Consider the following 17,446-nt stretch of genomic DNA (forward strand, 5'->3'; position numbering starts at 1 on the left):
CAGGGTCTCGCTCTTGCTCAGGCTGGTTTCGAACTCCTGAGCTCAAACAATCCACCCGCCTCGGCCTCCCAGAGTGCTAGGATTACAGCTTTGAGCCACCGCGCCCGGCCCTCAAGTGTTCTTATATGAACACTTACAGACCAGTAAGAAAAAGTCAGAGTGTTTAAAATAAAAAATGTGCAAAACTTGTAATAATCAATTAAAGAGTTGCCAACATATTAAAAAAAATTCACTCTTACTATTTTTAGTCATCAAAAAAGGAAATGGGGACTTTGTTGATAGCAGTACAAATTGGTCTTTCAGGAAGGCAATGTGGAAATATTTACCAAAAAGTTTAAGACCCATAAATTCCCTTCCTGAAAAGATATACTAGGAAAATAATCAGTGACACAAGGAAGACACATTAAAGTTTTATTTATTATAGGGAAAAACTGAACTTTTATGTCGAACAATGGGGACTTAAACAAATTGTGGTTCATTTGTATTATGCAGTTATTAAAATAATGACATAATATAAAATTGATGACATATTGTTAAATAGAAAGGTTATAAATTAACACACAGAAACCCAGGCATACTATGTGATCCCAATTTTGAAAGTATTTAAAAAATAGTTACATATATATTTAAAAAATATTAACGGTAGTATGTCTAGATAGTGGGGAAATGTTGGTAATTTTTTTTTTTTACTCTTCTTTGTATTTTCTGTATTTTCCAGATTTTCTACCATGGGACAAGAAATTCTTTCATGGGAGTCTATACTCAGTATCATTTTCATTATAGTTTATTTTCACAGTTTCTTCCCTTTCTTCATTTTTGATCTCAAATAAACATTAATAGCTTCAACAATGGTAGCTCCAGGGCTGGAGCTTGTTTGAAATTTTTTCGCCAATAGTCTCTAAATTGGAAACAGTCCAATAAACTATGCTGTAGGAACACATGGGAAAAGCCATTGGCAATGTCTTACTTGAGAATAAGAGATTTAAGGCCTAAATTAGTATCCTAATAATAAAGACATATAACCCAAGAAGAAATAGTTCTATTTATTATAATAATTAAATAACCAAGAGTAAAAATTTTAAAACATAAAATAACTTTAAAAATTAAAATATAGTAAAACTGTACAAAACAAGTACAAAATTAAAAACGCACTGAGTATCCCCAAAACTACATACATATAGGATATATATTTATGAAATTCTTTAGAAATATAACATTTATTCTTGGAATAAAATTTGAAACTTGTTTCTAATTTTCAAACCAAGGAATGAAGTAGTAAATTAATGGTTCCACCTAATTTATAATTGTCCTAAAGAGAATGATTCTGTATCATTTCTTGCTTGTCTTTTCTAATACCCATTCGATCACCTAGGAGGAGAAAACAATGTGATTATGGTACATTTCTATTGAAAACACGAGTGACAGAAAAATATATTGTAAAAACTTCAAAATATGGTAGCAAATTTTAAATAAAAAGGAACACATCTAACTCTTATACTTAAAAACACATTTTATTTTCTAATAGAAGAACACTGTTTACTGGACTTTCAGTACTGAGTACAATATTGTTCTCATTGGATGAAATGAAGATTCTGCTCCATTTTCTCACATTTATCTGAAAATATGTTTCAAATGGTCACTCAGAGAAACCAAATTTTGAAAACAGCTAATCAAAATGGATTAGTTGTTCCAGCCCTTTGCATGATTTATTTTTTCTTTTTCTTTTTTCACATCACTTTAGAAATTCTTTTGTTGGCAGAGCAACCTACTAAGTACTATTAACTACTCTGCCTAAATAAGTCTATTAAGTATGTCAAAGAGTTTTCATAGGGACAGAGTAGAAAAGATGATTCACTAATTATTCCTGTATAAATAATGGCATCAGATCTCCCCTCTAATAAAATACCAATTTAATTGAATGCAGTTTTGGGAAATAATTTACTTACCTGCACAGCATTGTTGTTTGTTGTTTTCTTCATTTCTTCAAATAGACCCCTTGAAGTTTTAAGATCCTAAACATAACAAAATACAGCATTTTACAATTTGCACATTAAATTACAGAGAATAATTCATTATTATTAAATAAATTTGAGATTATCCTAAATCATTCTACAAGTATCAATGTCATTAAGGAAATGCTACAAAAAAAATCAAAGTAATAGACTGTAATTTAGCTCCATTCTTAAATATCAAAATACTCTAACCAAAATACATATATATATATATACACATAAGTCCATCTCACTCTTATCTTATATTCCCAATATGGCTGACCTAATCTAAGCCCCATTCTCTACTATGAGTATCCACTAATTTAGGAAATGAATATATAATTTGTATTTATTTATCAGATAAAATATGTTTTTTCTTCATTTTGGCTGTTTAATTCCATCACAAAGAGGGATGACATAGGAAAGGAAACTGATATCTTACTTTTTTGATTTAATGATTATATCCAATTAGATTACAGAGGGCTGTATCTCCAAGTTATACTCCTTAGAGACAGCCACTTTCAATTCTTTCAGCTGTTTCTCTTGTTTATACCTTTCTGTTTCTTCTTCTTCTTTTTTTTGAGACAGGGAGTCTTGCCAGTCTGTCACCCAGGTTGGGTGCAGTAGCACCACCATAGCTCACTCACTACAGCCTTAAATTCCTGGGCTCAAGCAATCCTCTTGCCTCAGCTTCATGTTTCTAACCAGTATGTTTATACTGCTATTTGGTGATTTTACAAATTCAGATAGTGACTATAGACGTCAGTGATTAACAGTCACAGACTCAGTTCTCGTACACATCACCTCCCTTCTCTTCCTTTCAATAAAAGTTGCACCACAATTTTTGATTAGTAAATAGTCAGATTTGCATTATTTTATCTAGGTAAATACTATTCAATCTTGAGCTAATTAATGTATTATGGTTATCATTTCTCTTTCATCCAACATTACATTTATCCTATATTAAACTACCTGTTACATGTTTTCAATTGCTTAGTTTTCCTTGTATATAATTCTGGTGTTTTTCCTCCACCTAAATGTTAGCAATACACTGATTAAATGTACAGCAAAGTTTTTTAAACACTGATGTATACTGGATAAACTCAGTTCAGTTTTTTGTTTCTGGGGTTTTTTTTTTTAAACTGAATTTTTTTAACCTGGAGATTTTTCTCCCATAGCCTCCTCCAATGGTCTAGTGCTGCCTAGGCCTGGTCCTGTTAAGATTTGTCTGCCCCACTCTAGATTAGTTTTTGTTTTATTTCTTGATTCCGTCCCCTTGTTCTGCTGAACTTCATCTTCTAGCAAATTCCTCAAAAGGGTAAGACAAATTCTTTTTTAGATCTTCCATGTTTGAATGTATCTTCATTAAATCTTCATATCTGATTGAGTTCTAGACCAGGTATAGAATACTAGGTAAATCACTTTTCCTTGGAGTTTGAAGACACTTTTCTATTGTCTTCTAGCATATAGATGCTATCGTGGAGAAGTCCAATGCCATTCTGATTCTTGATTCTTTGTATGTAAGCTACATTCTCTCCTCGGAAGCTTTTAGAAAATGTTCTCTCTATGCTAAGAGGTATGAAATTCCACAATCATGTGGCTTGTTGTAGAATTTTCCGTTATTGGTCCGGATAAGCTGTGCGCCCTTTTTAGCAGGAGGCTTGTGTCCACTTCTGGAAAACTCTGTTATATTTTTGACAATTTTCTTTCCTCTATCCTCTATTTTTGAAACTCCTATTATTAGAGTATTGGATCTTTTGGAATAATTCTCTAATTTTCTTATACTGTGTTCCATGTTTTTGTCATTGCTCTAATTTCTGTTAAATTTTTTCATCTCAACTGTTCAGCTTTTCTATTGAATTGAGTTCATCATATTCATTTCAACATTTCATATTCTATGAATTTTTAACAGGGAATCAACATCCTGTTCTAGTTTTACAGGTGTAATTATCTTCTTTCTAAGAGAATTATAGTTTTCATGAAGTTTTCTTTAACTTTCTCTTTCTTTAGAGTTCCCTTAATTCCATTATGTTTTGACATCACTTCTATTAGAAGCTTTCCTCAAAGTTTGCTGATCCCTGGCCGTCCAGTCACATTTAAAAGTGAAACACTAAAAATCTTATTGGAAGCTCTGTCTGTGAGGAACTTGTCACTGGTTGCTTTTCAAGGCAGGGTAACAAGGTGGCCAGTTGGCTTTTTCAGTGTGGCCTCCAATTGCTTCTCTAGAGACTATTTCCTGCACTGCCACAGAGGTAGAAGGAAAAACTATGTGTAATAGACCTTATAGTTCACACCGTGGGAGAAAGGCATGCAGAGCAAGTTGAAGGATCCCCAGTTCACTGTGTAGATCTTTGTGTAATTTCCCTATTTTCTACCTGGCACATTTCCCCCACTTTCCATGATACCTGGTATCTTCAAAACCCTGAGCACCTCAGAGATTATGTCGGTTGAATTAACATGAGTCTTACTGCTATTCCACTAGGCATGCAATTAGATTGTAACTTCTTTTACTCTGCTACACCATGCTTCCAAGAGCTTTTTCTTATTCAACAATGTACTAAAAACACTTCTACAGTTTTTTCTTGCTTTTTTCCTTGTTTTTTGTAGGTTAATACTGTCTTTCTTGAGAGATTTTATAAAGGAAGGGAATTGAACACATGTGGTCAATCCATAATTTTAACCAGAAGCCCACATATAACTGTGATTGAAGTCGGAAACTCTTAAGGATGGAGATAATCTAACACCATCTGTGTTTTGGAAAACTGTCGTCTGAGTGGCTGACCTGTCTAATGTCTTCCAACTAACTGATAATAGATCCAAAATTAGAAACTGGGTGTTTTGATATTCCGTCCAGTAGCCTTTTCACTACACAGTCGTCCCTCGGTATCTGTGGGGATTGGTTCCAGGACCCCACACAGATACTAAAATCCATGGATGCTCAAGTCCCTTATATATTATAACATGGCTCAGTATTTACATAAAACCTATGCACATTTTCCTGTACACTTTAAATTACTTATTACTTATAATACCTAATACAATGTAAATGCTATGTAAATAGTTGTTATACTGCTTTGTTTAGGGAATAATGACAAGATAAAAAAAGTCTGTCGACAGATATGAAATCCATGCATATAGAGGGCTCACTGTATAAGAAGTTACTAATTAAACATGTTTTGAAGTTTATTATCAACTTAAGTCAAAGACTGGTTGGAGAAATACTGAAGATACTGGTTAAAATGTAGCTTTCTATATATAAGAGGGACACTGTTAAGAAGACCACAGGGTTAGGGGAAGAGAAAAGGATTTCAAAGACCTCCATCTTCCCTCATCAACAAGAGACAGGGAATCTGCCCACACATAGTACACCACTGCTATAGCCTATGAATAACTATATATATGAGGACTAAAAGCAAAGATCAAACAGAATATTTTGGCTTCAATTTTTGTTATCTCCATTATTTAAAAAAATCTGGCAGCAAATTACATGCTCTCAGTGTAAAAAATACTCATTTAAACTTTTTTTTTATGTCAAACAGGAACATTAGAAAATGAACTAAATTTTGCCATTAGTAGAGAAGACACCATACCTTTAGGTAGAACTTAGAGATTTCGAAGAGACGCTGGCTGCATGCAGTAAAACATTCATGAGCCTCAGTAATATTGTGTTTCTTCAGGGTTTCAGCAACTACTTCCTTCAATATCTTCAATAGAATATAACATATGACTAATATATTTCTTGAAAAAGGTACAAACAGCTTTAGAGTTTAATTGTGTAAATTACACAATCATTTAGCTGCACTAAAAGACAGATAAGCTCATTAAGACAAAATGATTGAGAAGAAAAGATACCTGTAACATTTACTTGGTCACACTGCCATAGGATTAGTATGTTAGCAGGCAATGACAGGAGTATCTTAAGAAAGGAATTCAAATCATGAGTTCTGAATTGACATATGAGTGTAAGTAAAAGTTACACACAGCAGGTATATATAAGTATTTATTTTTTATTATGGAAAATTTCAAGCATAGAAAAGTAGAGAAAATATTTTATAACAAATCCTTATCTTGATATATCTATCAATCAGCTTCAAAGATGAGCAATCTGTGGCTAATATTGGTATATTGATACCCCCATCCACTTTCCTATCATTCTTCTTCCACTGGATTATTTTAAAGTAAATTCTAAATATCACTTCATTTATAAAATTTTTAGATATACATTTTAAAGAAATCAAATAAAGAAATTTCTTCCCATGTAGAACTAAGAAAAACAGGAAATAAATCTTTACCCGCGTGTGTTTCTGTGATCTTGATTCCTTAATTTGCATGGATGTTTTTGATTCATGCATACTTTTGTGACCTGAACTGGCCTTTGCACTGACTTTTGGAGTTTCACAGCTGGGAAGTGGAACCAATGGACATGTCACTGATAACAACCGCTCTGCCCGTGGCTTTCTGGACGTCACCGCGTGATGATGATGATTACCGTTGCCGCTGGTCTGAGAAAGGAGAGAATCTGAACTTTCAGATTTCACAAGTCTATAGTAGAGGAAAAAATTCAGGGACACAGATTAAGTGAATTAACAACAAAGTTGGTTTTTTTTGTCTTAAATGTTACAAATATATCCATCCAAGAATAAATTTAAGAAAAGCAAACACTTTCTTGCAACTTACATATACACTTTCTTGAACAACTTATAAAGTTGTTCTTTAGTTCTTCAAATGAATAACTAAAACATAGAAGGCAATGAATAACAAACTAGGATTTCAGCTAATAGGGAAAGCAACAAGCTACATTGCTATACTTTCCCCCATCCCTCCAATTTACAGTTTCTCACATAAATCAGCTATGCATGCCCGGTGCTGCTATTTATAGATTTAATACTCATCTGTTAAGCATTTATACTTTTCTATTGAGATAATTTTCACAAAGAAATCACAACTTACATCTTATTGTACCTATGCAACTGCCTTGCAAAGTAAGTAATAGTGTTAAAACAAATACAAATAAAATTGGCTGGTGTTTCAATCTTTAAAAATTTTTTTTATTTATATAAATTCATGGGGTACTCAATCTTTCTAAAATGTTTACATTTGCCTCCATTATGACTCAAATTTTTCCTTTTACAAGATAGGGTCTTATGGCTTTCAATTCTGCTAACCCAAAGGCCACAGTATACTTTCCTTTTAGGAACATGTATCTTTTTATTAGTCACAGGTCAGAAATAAGACACACAGTACAAAATATAGTATCCCAAATGTTAATGTTGCTTTTAGCTTTATCAGGTGTAAAAAGCACGATGAACCTATAAAATCTTCATAAAAATAACCTAGTTCTTCCATATCAGGGAAACACTATTCTAATATTTTTAACTATTCAAAAACAGATCTGAAAGTTTTGCTATCATATACTTCACACTTTCTGCAAGGTTTAATAAAGATTTGAGGCTTACTTTAAATGCCAAGAACTTAAATTTGACAAAGGTTCTAAAGATATATAAATTCAATAGAAATTAGTGTTCATTACATAAGTTTCTAATTTCTAATCAAGTATTTGGTCATTTTGTTTAGCTAGCCAAAAAAAAAAAAAAAAACAAAAAAAGTTTCATATAACGTATTATTATGTAAGCTTTCAAGTCATATTTTTTATGTAACAAGTGGTTTTAAAATGATGAATCATGGAACCCCTTGCTTAAGAGGCCAATGCAAGCAGGAAACAGTGAGGAGAGAGGTAAGGAAGACCTAAGAGAACTCCCATTCCCAAACACCCTCTTCAACAGAGCAGCTCAGCTGCTTAATCTATGGGGTGAGATCTCTAGTGTTCCATGGCTTAAAAACTTTATAATCCATTGTGCTAATGGACTAAATACTAGCATATAAAGCAAGAAACTGTTTTTTTCCCACCAAGTCATTTCTTTTTATTACTATAACTTATAAGCAAAATCATCTACTGTTCACAATAAAAACAAACTTCCTGGCATGAAGGAATTAATCTAAAAGACTAATATGAAATTAAAAAATTCCTCTGGAGACTAAAACACTTTGTCAAGATACTATTTATGTGCACTTAATACATCACCTTTTTTTTGGATAAAGGCAATTCAGATCTTTAGATCTCCGTTTCAATCTGGATACTTCAGTTTGAAGTTCACTTTGTAAAGATTCTCCATCAGGGACACTTCCAGTCTCTGACAAAACTGCAGGAGATGGAAGAGGGCTCAAAACAGTAGGTACTGGAAAACTTTCTCTGGTGCAGGTAGTTTGAGTTTCATAACGAATAAGACGAGATTGAAGCTCAGAGAATCCCCCATCTCTTTCCAAAGCTTTTCGGTCATCCAAGCAATATCTAAAATGAGGAAAAGAGCATTAAAATCAAAGCCTCCATGATAGAAACAAGTTTTTTTCCCTCTCAAATGGAAGACAGTAAAACATTTACTTAAAAAGTTCTTAATTTCCAAATAATTGTTGGAAGGTTGAGTAAATGGCCTACTTCCCTCACAAGTTTTTTTTTCTAGTTTGCTATATGACATGGCAAAAGATTAAAAAATATGAAGTACAATCTGATTTCTCTTTGACTGTGGTTCTGGGCAACAGATTAAGTTAATTCTTTGGCTTATTTTCAAAATAATACAGTTGCTGTTTTAATACTTTTTAAAACTCTACCAACCTCTGCTTTCTCAGCATGGCTGATATATAACAACATGAAATGCTGACTTCTGTTAGAAAGGGCAAGTTTATTCTCAACACAAAGATTAAAAGTCTTTAAAGGTATTCTACACTGGCTCACCAAACAGCTTAGAACATTTTGAATTTTTTCTTTGAAACTCACTTCCCACCTTATTAACTGATTGACAGATTTTCCTTCAAACACTTCAGCTGTCTGTACATCTGGTTTCTAGCTAAATCTGATCCAAGAAATCAATGAAATGTTAGTTCAGTGAATGCTTTTGGCCTCAAAGAAATTCCAGGTTCTTAAGCACAACAAACAAGTATATCAGGAAGATCACCTACGAGCTGTGTGACCTTGGAAAGCTCCTCACTTTCTTCCCTTTCTACAACTGCATCAAGAAAATACAAATGGGTTTACATATGTGATGGCAGGACTGTAAAAATTAAAACCTTTCTCTGTTATCTGCCCTTTCTACCTGTCAAATGCTAAGATGCTCCCTAAAATCATATTTTTGGATCTGTAAGCCTTTTAGGTCAACTCCCAAAGAGTGTATCATTTCCCAAACATCTGATTGTCTGATGGAGGTTTTAAGAAGTTTATCTTCCCCTCATGACACTTACATATTTGATTTCTAAGAGTACAGACTATGGAGCCAGACACCAGGGATTTAAATGTGAGCTCTTCTATTTACTAGCTGTGTGAACTTGGCCAGATTACTTAAATTTGTCTATGATTCTGTTCCCTCATCTGCAAAATGGGATTTAAAGTACTTATCTGAAAAAGCTATTGTGAGAATTACTTGAATAAATAAACACTAAGAATCAGTGCCTGAAACACGCAAGCAAAGCAGTCAATATATGTATACTATCATCATCATCATTATCATTAGATTTATTTCCTAGAACAGCAAATCTTATAGTATGCTGATAATATGTAGCATAGCCAGAATTTCAACCCAGGTTGGTGACTTCAGAACCTGACTTTAACCATTTTAGCATACTATCTCTTACGTAAAGTGTAAGGATCATCTTACTCAATGTTCAACATATAGCTGGACATTAGAATCATCTGAAGAGCTTTTAAGAAGTATCACATGCCCAGAGTTCCTGATCGAATTGGTCTGGGGTAAGACCAAGTCATTGACATTTTTTAAAATCTGCTTAGGTGATTCTTAAAAAAAATGTCGAATACACAAAAACAGAGTAGAATGGTGGTTATGGGTGGTGGGGGGATATGAGAAGATGTAGGTTAAAGGGTACAGAGTTGCAGAGTTATGCAGGATGAATAAATCTAGAGATCTAATGTATAGTATTAAGACTATTGTTAATAATATTGCATTGTATACTGGAAATTTGCTAAGAGAGTGGACTTAAGTGCTCTTATAACACACAAAAAAAGAAGTAAGAAACTTTGTGAGATGATGTATATATTGATTTGCTTAACCATAGTAATCACTTCACTATGTATATATTATCTCAAAACATCATGCTATACACCTTAAATATATATAATTTAAAAGAAAAAACCTGCCTAGGTTTTTCTAAATACACTTTAGAACTGAAAAAATCTCTTAGCTAATCTACGTGTTAAATTTAACAGGTGAGAAAACTGAGCTCCTAAGTCAGAATGTCACTTGGTGACAGAAGAGAGAGTAGAACTTAGGTTTCTAGTATCCTGTGTAATATTTTTTCTCCAGTCTGTTGTTTAACAAAACGTATTTCATTAAAAATAAGCAGCAACTCTAAGGATTACTGATGAGTCTTATTTACTCTGATAGAATCTAGAGTAAAATTAAGAACTATGAATTTTAAGAAAGTGTCTAGGCAAGAGGCTATGTAATGCCTGATTAGTATACAGAAAGTTTCTGAGAAATAACATGCATATTTTGATTCTAAGAAGAATATTTTTTCTACTCTATGATTTTGTTTCTAAGATTTTTTCTTTGAGTTTTAATATCCCTTGATTGTAGCTGTTCATAATGTCATACTTTCAACTAAATTATGTACACTGTACATGTTGACTTTAATTACCATTTAAAATGTCTTTAAAATGGTTATACTATAGTGGAAATTATGATTTGCCATTCAAACAAAAATTTACTTTGTAAATCAGAAATGAAAAGAAACAGAGTAGCAGGGTATATATTTGATATTAATGAAGTAAATATTTATTGTTGGATGAATGACCGTAATTCCATATTTTCTTACAAAACAATAACCAAATCCTTTATGGGTCCTAAAAAAGAAAAATACCTGTAAGATGATGAAGCTATTTTTGTTTTACGAATAAGAAATAGACAAAATACTGCCTATCACACACCAAACGATGCCAATGAAGGCAGGAGAAACTGCCAAATATTTTGGAATAGATGAAAGAAACTTCAAAGCAACAAGAGGATGGCATGACCAAATGATTGTCACAGTATGACAGCATAATTTAATTTGTTGTTTAATAAAACAGTACATTTTACAATCAAGGGCATCTTACACTCCAGGATAGATAAATGAAAAAATAAATAGACAAACAAGCCAACAGTGGTTGTATTTCATTTTGCCTTAGGAAATGTTGATTTGCACCTGAGCAATTAACATATTTTTTTCTAAATATTCCTTTATGTCAGAGTAGGGGAAGAGCGCTGGGATCCTAAAGGCCCACAGCAACACAGAAAGAGAGAACTTTCTTTGCAGTTTCATACTTACTTTAAAGTGTCATTTGAATCTTGATTCTACTCCATAATCTACATTGAACATAGATTGGCCCTCATACTATACGATCAAATATTCTTAAAAAAAACATGTTTTTGGAGTAAAGCTGCTCACCTCCTACAACTTTGTTAGTCTGGTCTCAATGTCCTCAGTTTCATGAGCATAAATTTACAGTAAAGAAAACTGGAGTCACAGCTAGATTTGTTTACTTGTCTAGGAGAACAAGTAGGTACTAGAGGAGAAGAGAATTACTCCTTTATAATGAATCAGAATCTCATAATATTGTCTGTGTATAAATTAGTAAGGCTCTGTATAGATTTAGGCCCATCAGGAAACAGTGCTCAAATAGGTCTTAATTTAATATTTTGATAATTGATCATGAAGAACATATCTTTTATAAATTCTATAAATTTACATGTTAACATTAAAATTTTTCTATAGTAAACTAAAAGCAACAGAAAAAAAGAATAGGGACATATAAGACTCAGAATAAACAAAACGAAATTAAAGCATTTTGGGAAAAATAATCTAAAATATGATTATATGATAGACACTTCAGTCAGTAGTTAAAATGGAATTATTGTCACTTATTTTATTTAAATCAGTGAGTTTATAAGGCCAAAGAGGCGAAAGACACGTAAGTCCTGGGGTATTTTGGCCATATAGCAAAGAAAATGTTAATACTAGTACATTTTTTCAGCAGCGAATATCATTTTTCACCATAATAATGTAAACACTGTTTACTGGATTCAACTTTCAGATTCTAGTTATATGCAAAATACCTACCTAAAATGTTCATTAGATCCCTTTAATATATTAGGAGGCCTTAAAATTCTTATTAAACAAAATGGGGAGATAAGAAATTTAAATATATTTTTCTAAAACATGAAAGTAAATAGCAGAGAACTCAAATTGACAAGAAGGGGAACGAAATCCTCATTTTCCATAGCAAAGAGTCAATATTTTACAAGGAGACATTACAAGATATTGACAGAAGGATGTCCTTTAGAAAAAGAGAGATAACCACCAGGGAAAAGAAACCAAACAAATAGTTGTTTCTGAAAAGTGGGACTGGAGGTAGATAGTGATAAAGGTTTTCATTATAAATTTTTCTGTAATGTTTAATTTCTAGCTTTTTAATAAAATCAAAAGGGGTAAACAAAAATATATTCTATTAATCAAATTTTTATGTAGTAGAACAAAGATACTCTCACTTAAATGTAGTAAACTTAGTATAAATAAAAAGTAAAATTTTATAATCAATGCATAAAAGGGTATATAGCTAAATATAAAGTTTATATAAAAGGTTTAGTTGAATTCAAGAATATTAGGGAAATATCTCTAGCTTTTTTGTATTAAAGGGAGAATAATAATTCTCTCCAACAAGAAGTCCTTTTGTCAAATATCATAAATAAAAAGCTGGCCTAGTGCTTTGGGAGGCCAAGGCAGAAGGACTGCTTGAGGCCAGGAGTTTGAGACTAGACAGGGCAACATGGCAAGCAAGACATCGCTACAAAAAATAATATTAGCCAGCCATGGTGGTGCATGCCTTAGTCCTAGCTACAGGGAAAGCTGAGGTGGGAGGATCACCTGAGCCCAAGAGTTCAAGGTTACAGTGGACTATGATGGATCATGCTGCTGCACTTCAGCGGCAGAGTAAGACTCTGTCTCCAAAAAAAAAAAAAAAGGGAAAATAAATAAATAAAAAAAAGTTAAAAAGGCTGGAACAAGTGGTATTTCTTATTTTTTTATGATTCAGTAATTATTTCTGAGTTGCCTCTATGTTGGTGTTGTTCACAAAACAATTTAAAATTCTTCTCTTAATCATTTAGATTCAAATTCTCAAATTAGCATTTCATAGAGGACTTCTTTCAGAAATGATTTCATTATTGGATGTTATACTTCCTATTGCTCATTTCAAAGTCCTCAAACTCTTATTTCAACTGTCTTTTGCTACAGACATTTAACATTGTTGCATGGATCAATATTTTGGTTTTTATTATTATTGAGTAGTATTGCTTGTATAGATACATCAGTTTATTTACCTATTCTATTGATACACTCCTAGGCTCTTTCCAGTGTGGAGCTATTATAAATAAAACTACCATGTACATTTTGTACAAGTCTTTTTCTGGAGATATGCTTTCATTTTCTTAGGAAAATACCTAGTGTTGGAATTGCTGGGCCCCATCTAATAGTTTCTGAGCAATTACAGTATAATTAGTGATCAGGAAACATTAATGTGACCAATAGAGTAAATATACATTTTATAACATAGGGACCAAAATAATGTTGATTAAAATATCTAGCAGCTGTGCTGGGCATGGTGGCTTACACCTGTAATCCTAGCACTCTGGGAAGCTAAGACAGGAGGATGGCTTGAAGCCAGGAGTTTGAGACCAGCCTGAGAAACAAAATGAGACCTCATCTCTACAAAAATTAAAAAAAAAAAAAAAATTAGCTAGGCATGGTGGCACAAGCCTGTGGTTCCAGTTACTCTGGAGACTGAGGCAGGAGGATCGCTTGAGTCCATTAGTTTGAGGTGAGCTATCATAATGACACTATACTCTAGCTCAGGCAACAGAGTGAGACCATGTCTCAAAAGAAAAAAAAAAAAAAAAGGAACAAATGAAAATATCTAGTAGTTAATAATAGGATATTTAAATGCCATAAACTTAATTAATCATCAAATAACTTTTTTCTTCAATAGAAGACAAAAATTATTTGAGTATGTGCTGCTTTGTTTTTTAAAGTTTTTGACATACACTCTTTGGCTCTGTCTCTATTTATATTATTTTATTACAGTCACTCTTTACACACACACATGAGAGAAGTTGCATGGACAACATGCAAAAGAGTACAGTGTAAACAAAAACTTACTCAATTCCATGATAATGACATACTGAGGCTTTCTCAAAAGGTAAGACCTGAAGTTTCCGAGGACTGAGTTCTGGTGTCAGAACAAAAGACTTTTCCCTGAAACAAAAAGTTTTTCATTTGTATTTAAGATTTTATTTATTTTTATTATTTTTTCTTTTTTTAAATCCCCCATGTGATAGTATGTATTTAAGGTTTATTTAGTGACAAAGAGAAAGTTAAAGAACGGGTCTAAAGAAACAATCTGACCTCTCCTCTACAACTGATTTTTTTTCCTTGGTGAAGTGAACTAAGTTTTATGCATTAGGTCAAATTTTTTTTGCAATAGAATAATTAAAGTAAACTTGAAAAGTATTTACATCCTATTATAATACATATGGTATCCAGATCTTCTTTGCCTGAGAATGTAGTCATCATGACATCTACTTTAAGAGTCAGCAACTTTTTAAATATCAGAGGGTATAGAGACTTAACTGCTGACTTCCGTTCCTTTTCTGAAGTTAGGTTTTCAATCAGCAGGTATGTTAGAACTAATCATATGTTGAGTTTACATAAAATATTCACACCAACCCCTTCCACACCCAGATCCGTAGGGGTGTATCAAAATTTGGGAAAGAAGGAGGTCACTGCAATTAGACTGAGCTCTCTGGGTTACTCTGATAGGTGCCTTCCTTCACTGCCTGAGTTGGAAACCACTGTTCTATGTAACTGATCATGGTCCTGAAGCTCAGAACTTGGTTAGATAAGAATGGGACAATTATGCAAAAGTAGTCTTTACACAGTTAATAGGTAGAATGAAATACCAGAGACTTGAATTCAGAAGAGCTGAAAATGGTATGTAGAAAGGCAAGTAAATAGTAGAATACCAAGAATAAATTTGCTATCACATTTTTTCCCCTATGGCATTAGTAATGAAAATTGCCCTTCTACTACTGAAAATTATCTAGAGTACTATGATAAGCATTTGAAATTATTACATTAAAATTTAAGACATATGCCAATTAATGAATCCTAAAAAGCAGATTTTATACTCAATTGCAGCCATTTAAAGTGTTCCATGAAAAGTAACACCAATAAATTACAATGACCCCAGTTATTTTGATGACTACTAAAATGAATAATTTTATAATATAAAACTCTGTATCCAGCATTTCAGTTCTTTCCTTTACCTTTTCTTTGATAATGTCTCTCATTTCTCATTTCAATCCCTCTCAGCAACTTTACCTATTTTTGTTTAATTTCACTCACAACTTGTTCTTCCTAAAAGAAACATTTTAATAAATTTGTGTTCTGTCAATGTTTATTATTTCCTTGGCATATACACAGCAGTCATGTTTGCACTTTGTTTAATTTAATACAGCATTTTGGATAGCTCCTTGCAAAGGCAGACATTTAATAAGGGCACGTAAGTTTCTGATTCATTGCAATGAAAGCTCATCCCTCACCTCTAATGTTAACAGAAGATACACTTGATAATGATGCAGTTCTTTACTAACACTGAAGAATCACGTCAAACTTTCCTAAATAAATCAACTACGGTTTCTGTAAACTACAGAAAGAATTAACCATATCTCCTATACATTGCATCTAGAAAGACATTCTAATCAAAAAGACTACAATAAATAATTCAGTTTTGGCAATCCATCCGACTTTGCCAGTTTGTGCTTAATGATTTAAAGAACAGTAATTCAATAACTAAATAGATAAAAATGTACATACTTCTTCACTTTCTGGATTTCCACAAAAAAGGTTATCAATCTCTCAAAGTTATGAGAAAATAAAATTACTCCAAAATTATATAATTTCTATGACATTAAGATCATTAAGTCATTAAGACCCAGAGTTATTAAGGTCCTCAAATTTTCAAAGTCACTCTCTATCTCTCTAGTGAACATGCACATAAAGGCAATAATGGTCTAACAATATTTGAGATATAACTACCTTCAAATAAATCCTTTCCAAAATTCACCTTTAAAATCAATATTTATCAGAATATAATTCAAATCAAGTTTTGTAAAAGTGATCAAAGTGATCTACAATTTTTAAGGTCCTTTGGAAGGTTTTCAAACCAATGGATTAACAAAAAGAAATGGGAGTAATGAGCAAATTATTCAATCCTTACAAGTATTTGATGTCACAATTTTACCTGTAATTTTGCCAACTTCAGCAACATCCAGCATTTATTAACTGTATCTTAGTGGAAACTGTCTTGGAAGTCAAATTAGTTGTAAATTATTCATGTAGACACTGAATTCTTATTTGGTAATGTCATAGTTTCAAAAGCATTTTTATTATATTTTCTCATTCTCTTCCCTTGAAAGGCTGAGCTTTTTGCTACTATTAGACATGACTGACAATGTTCACGCAAAGTTGTGTCATCAAAACCAGAGAGTTAACACAGAAAAGAGAATTAAAAAAATATATTTGCAAGTCAAATTCTAATTTTTTTCTTAAAAAGTACTGTCCTTTGTATACAAAGTAGAAATTACTGACTTCTGTAGGGAATATGCTGAGATTGCTTTTATTATTTTTGTTTCCCTCATATTTAATACCATAAAAACAGTAGGACATTTAGCTAAGACAGAATGTGATGATTAATGCCAACCAATAAACAATGGGATCAGACTTACGAATTTTGCTTAAGTAGCACCGGGTATCAATTAACTAAGGAAATGAGATGCAATGTTATTTAAAAAATGATTTTTAAAAATTGGAAATTATAAATTTATAATTTACCCCTTTTGAATTGGTAAAGGTTGAAGATCTCCTACTGGTAACCCGTCTGAGGTAAAGTATTTCAGCAATTCTTTAGCATCCAATAGTGTGATTGAATCCCGAGGACCCTCTTTGTGACCCAGCAACTGTTCAGATGAACGAGGTAATGAACCAGTTCTGCAAAAATAATGTTACGCAGATTTATTTAAAGTATATTTGAATTTGCCATAGTCAGGAAAAGGTGATGTGAGCAGAAACAAACAAACAAAAATACACAAAGAAAACCAAAGAATTAAACATTTAGGAAATACAATAAGGTAAAATATTTGCAAATCATTTAGTTTTAAACTATATTTTTAAAAATCTTTATGTTCTCTAAGCAGTGTTTTGTAGCATACAGTGCAGAGGTTTTGCTTACTATTTTTCTTTGGTTGCTTTCAAGACTTTATCTTTATTTCTAGTTTTTAACAAGATGATATGCTATG

At 32.4% G+C, this 17,446-nt stretch overlaps 1 protein-coding gene across 1 annotated transcript in view; it reads right to left on the reverse strand.

The window, feature by feature from the left end:
• Positions 1 to 1,329: 1,329 nt before the first annotated feature.
• The window catches only part of MTBP (MDM2 binding protein), a 92,264-nt gene continuing 76,147 nt past the window's right edge, over positions 1,330 to 17,446 (reverse strand). The window contains exons 12-18 of the mRNA XM_012646545.1: positions 16,983 to 17,138; positions 14,250 to 14,345; positions 8,074 to 8,340; positions 6,284 to 6,533; positions 5,582 to 5,695; positions 1,947 to 2,012; positions 1,330 to 1,368 (exon numbers count right to left, since the gene is read on the reverse strand). Coding sequence (XP_012501999.1) covers positions 1,330 to 1,368; positions 1,947 to 2,012; positions 5,582 to 5,695; positions 6,284 to 6,533; positions 8,074 to 8,340; positions 14,250 to 14,345; positions 16,983 to 17,138 — 988 coding nt within the window. The remainder of the gene's footprint in view (positions 1,369 to 1,946; positions 2,013 to 5,581; positions 5,696 to 6,283; positions 6,534 to 8,073; positions 8,341 to 14,249; positions 14,346 to 16,982; positions 17,139 to 17,446) is intronic.

The sequence above is a fragment of the Propithecus coquereli genome, unplaced genomic scaffold (genome assembly GCF_000956105.1).
Source record: "Propithecus coquereli isolate 6110/MARCELLA unplaced genomic scaffold, Pcoq_1.0 Scaffold247, whole genome shotgun sequence".
NCBI classification, from domain to species: domain Eukaryota; kingdom Metazoa; phylum Chordata; class Mammalia; order Primates; family Indriidae; genus Propithecus; species Propithecus coquereli.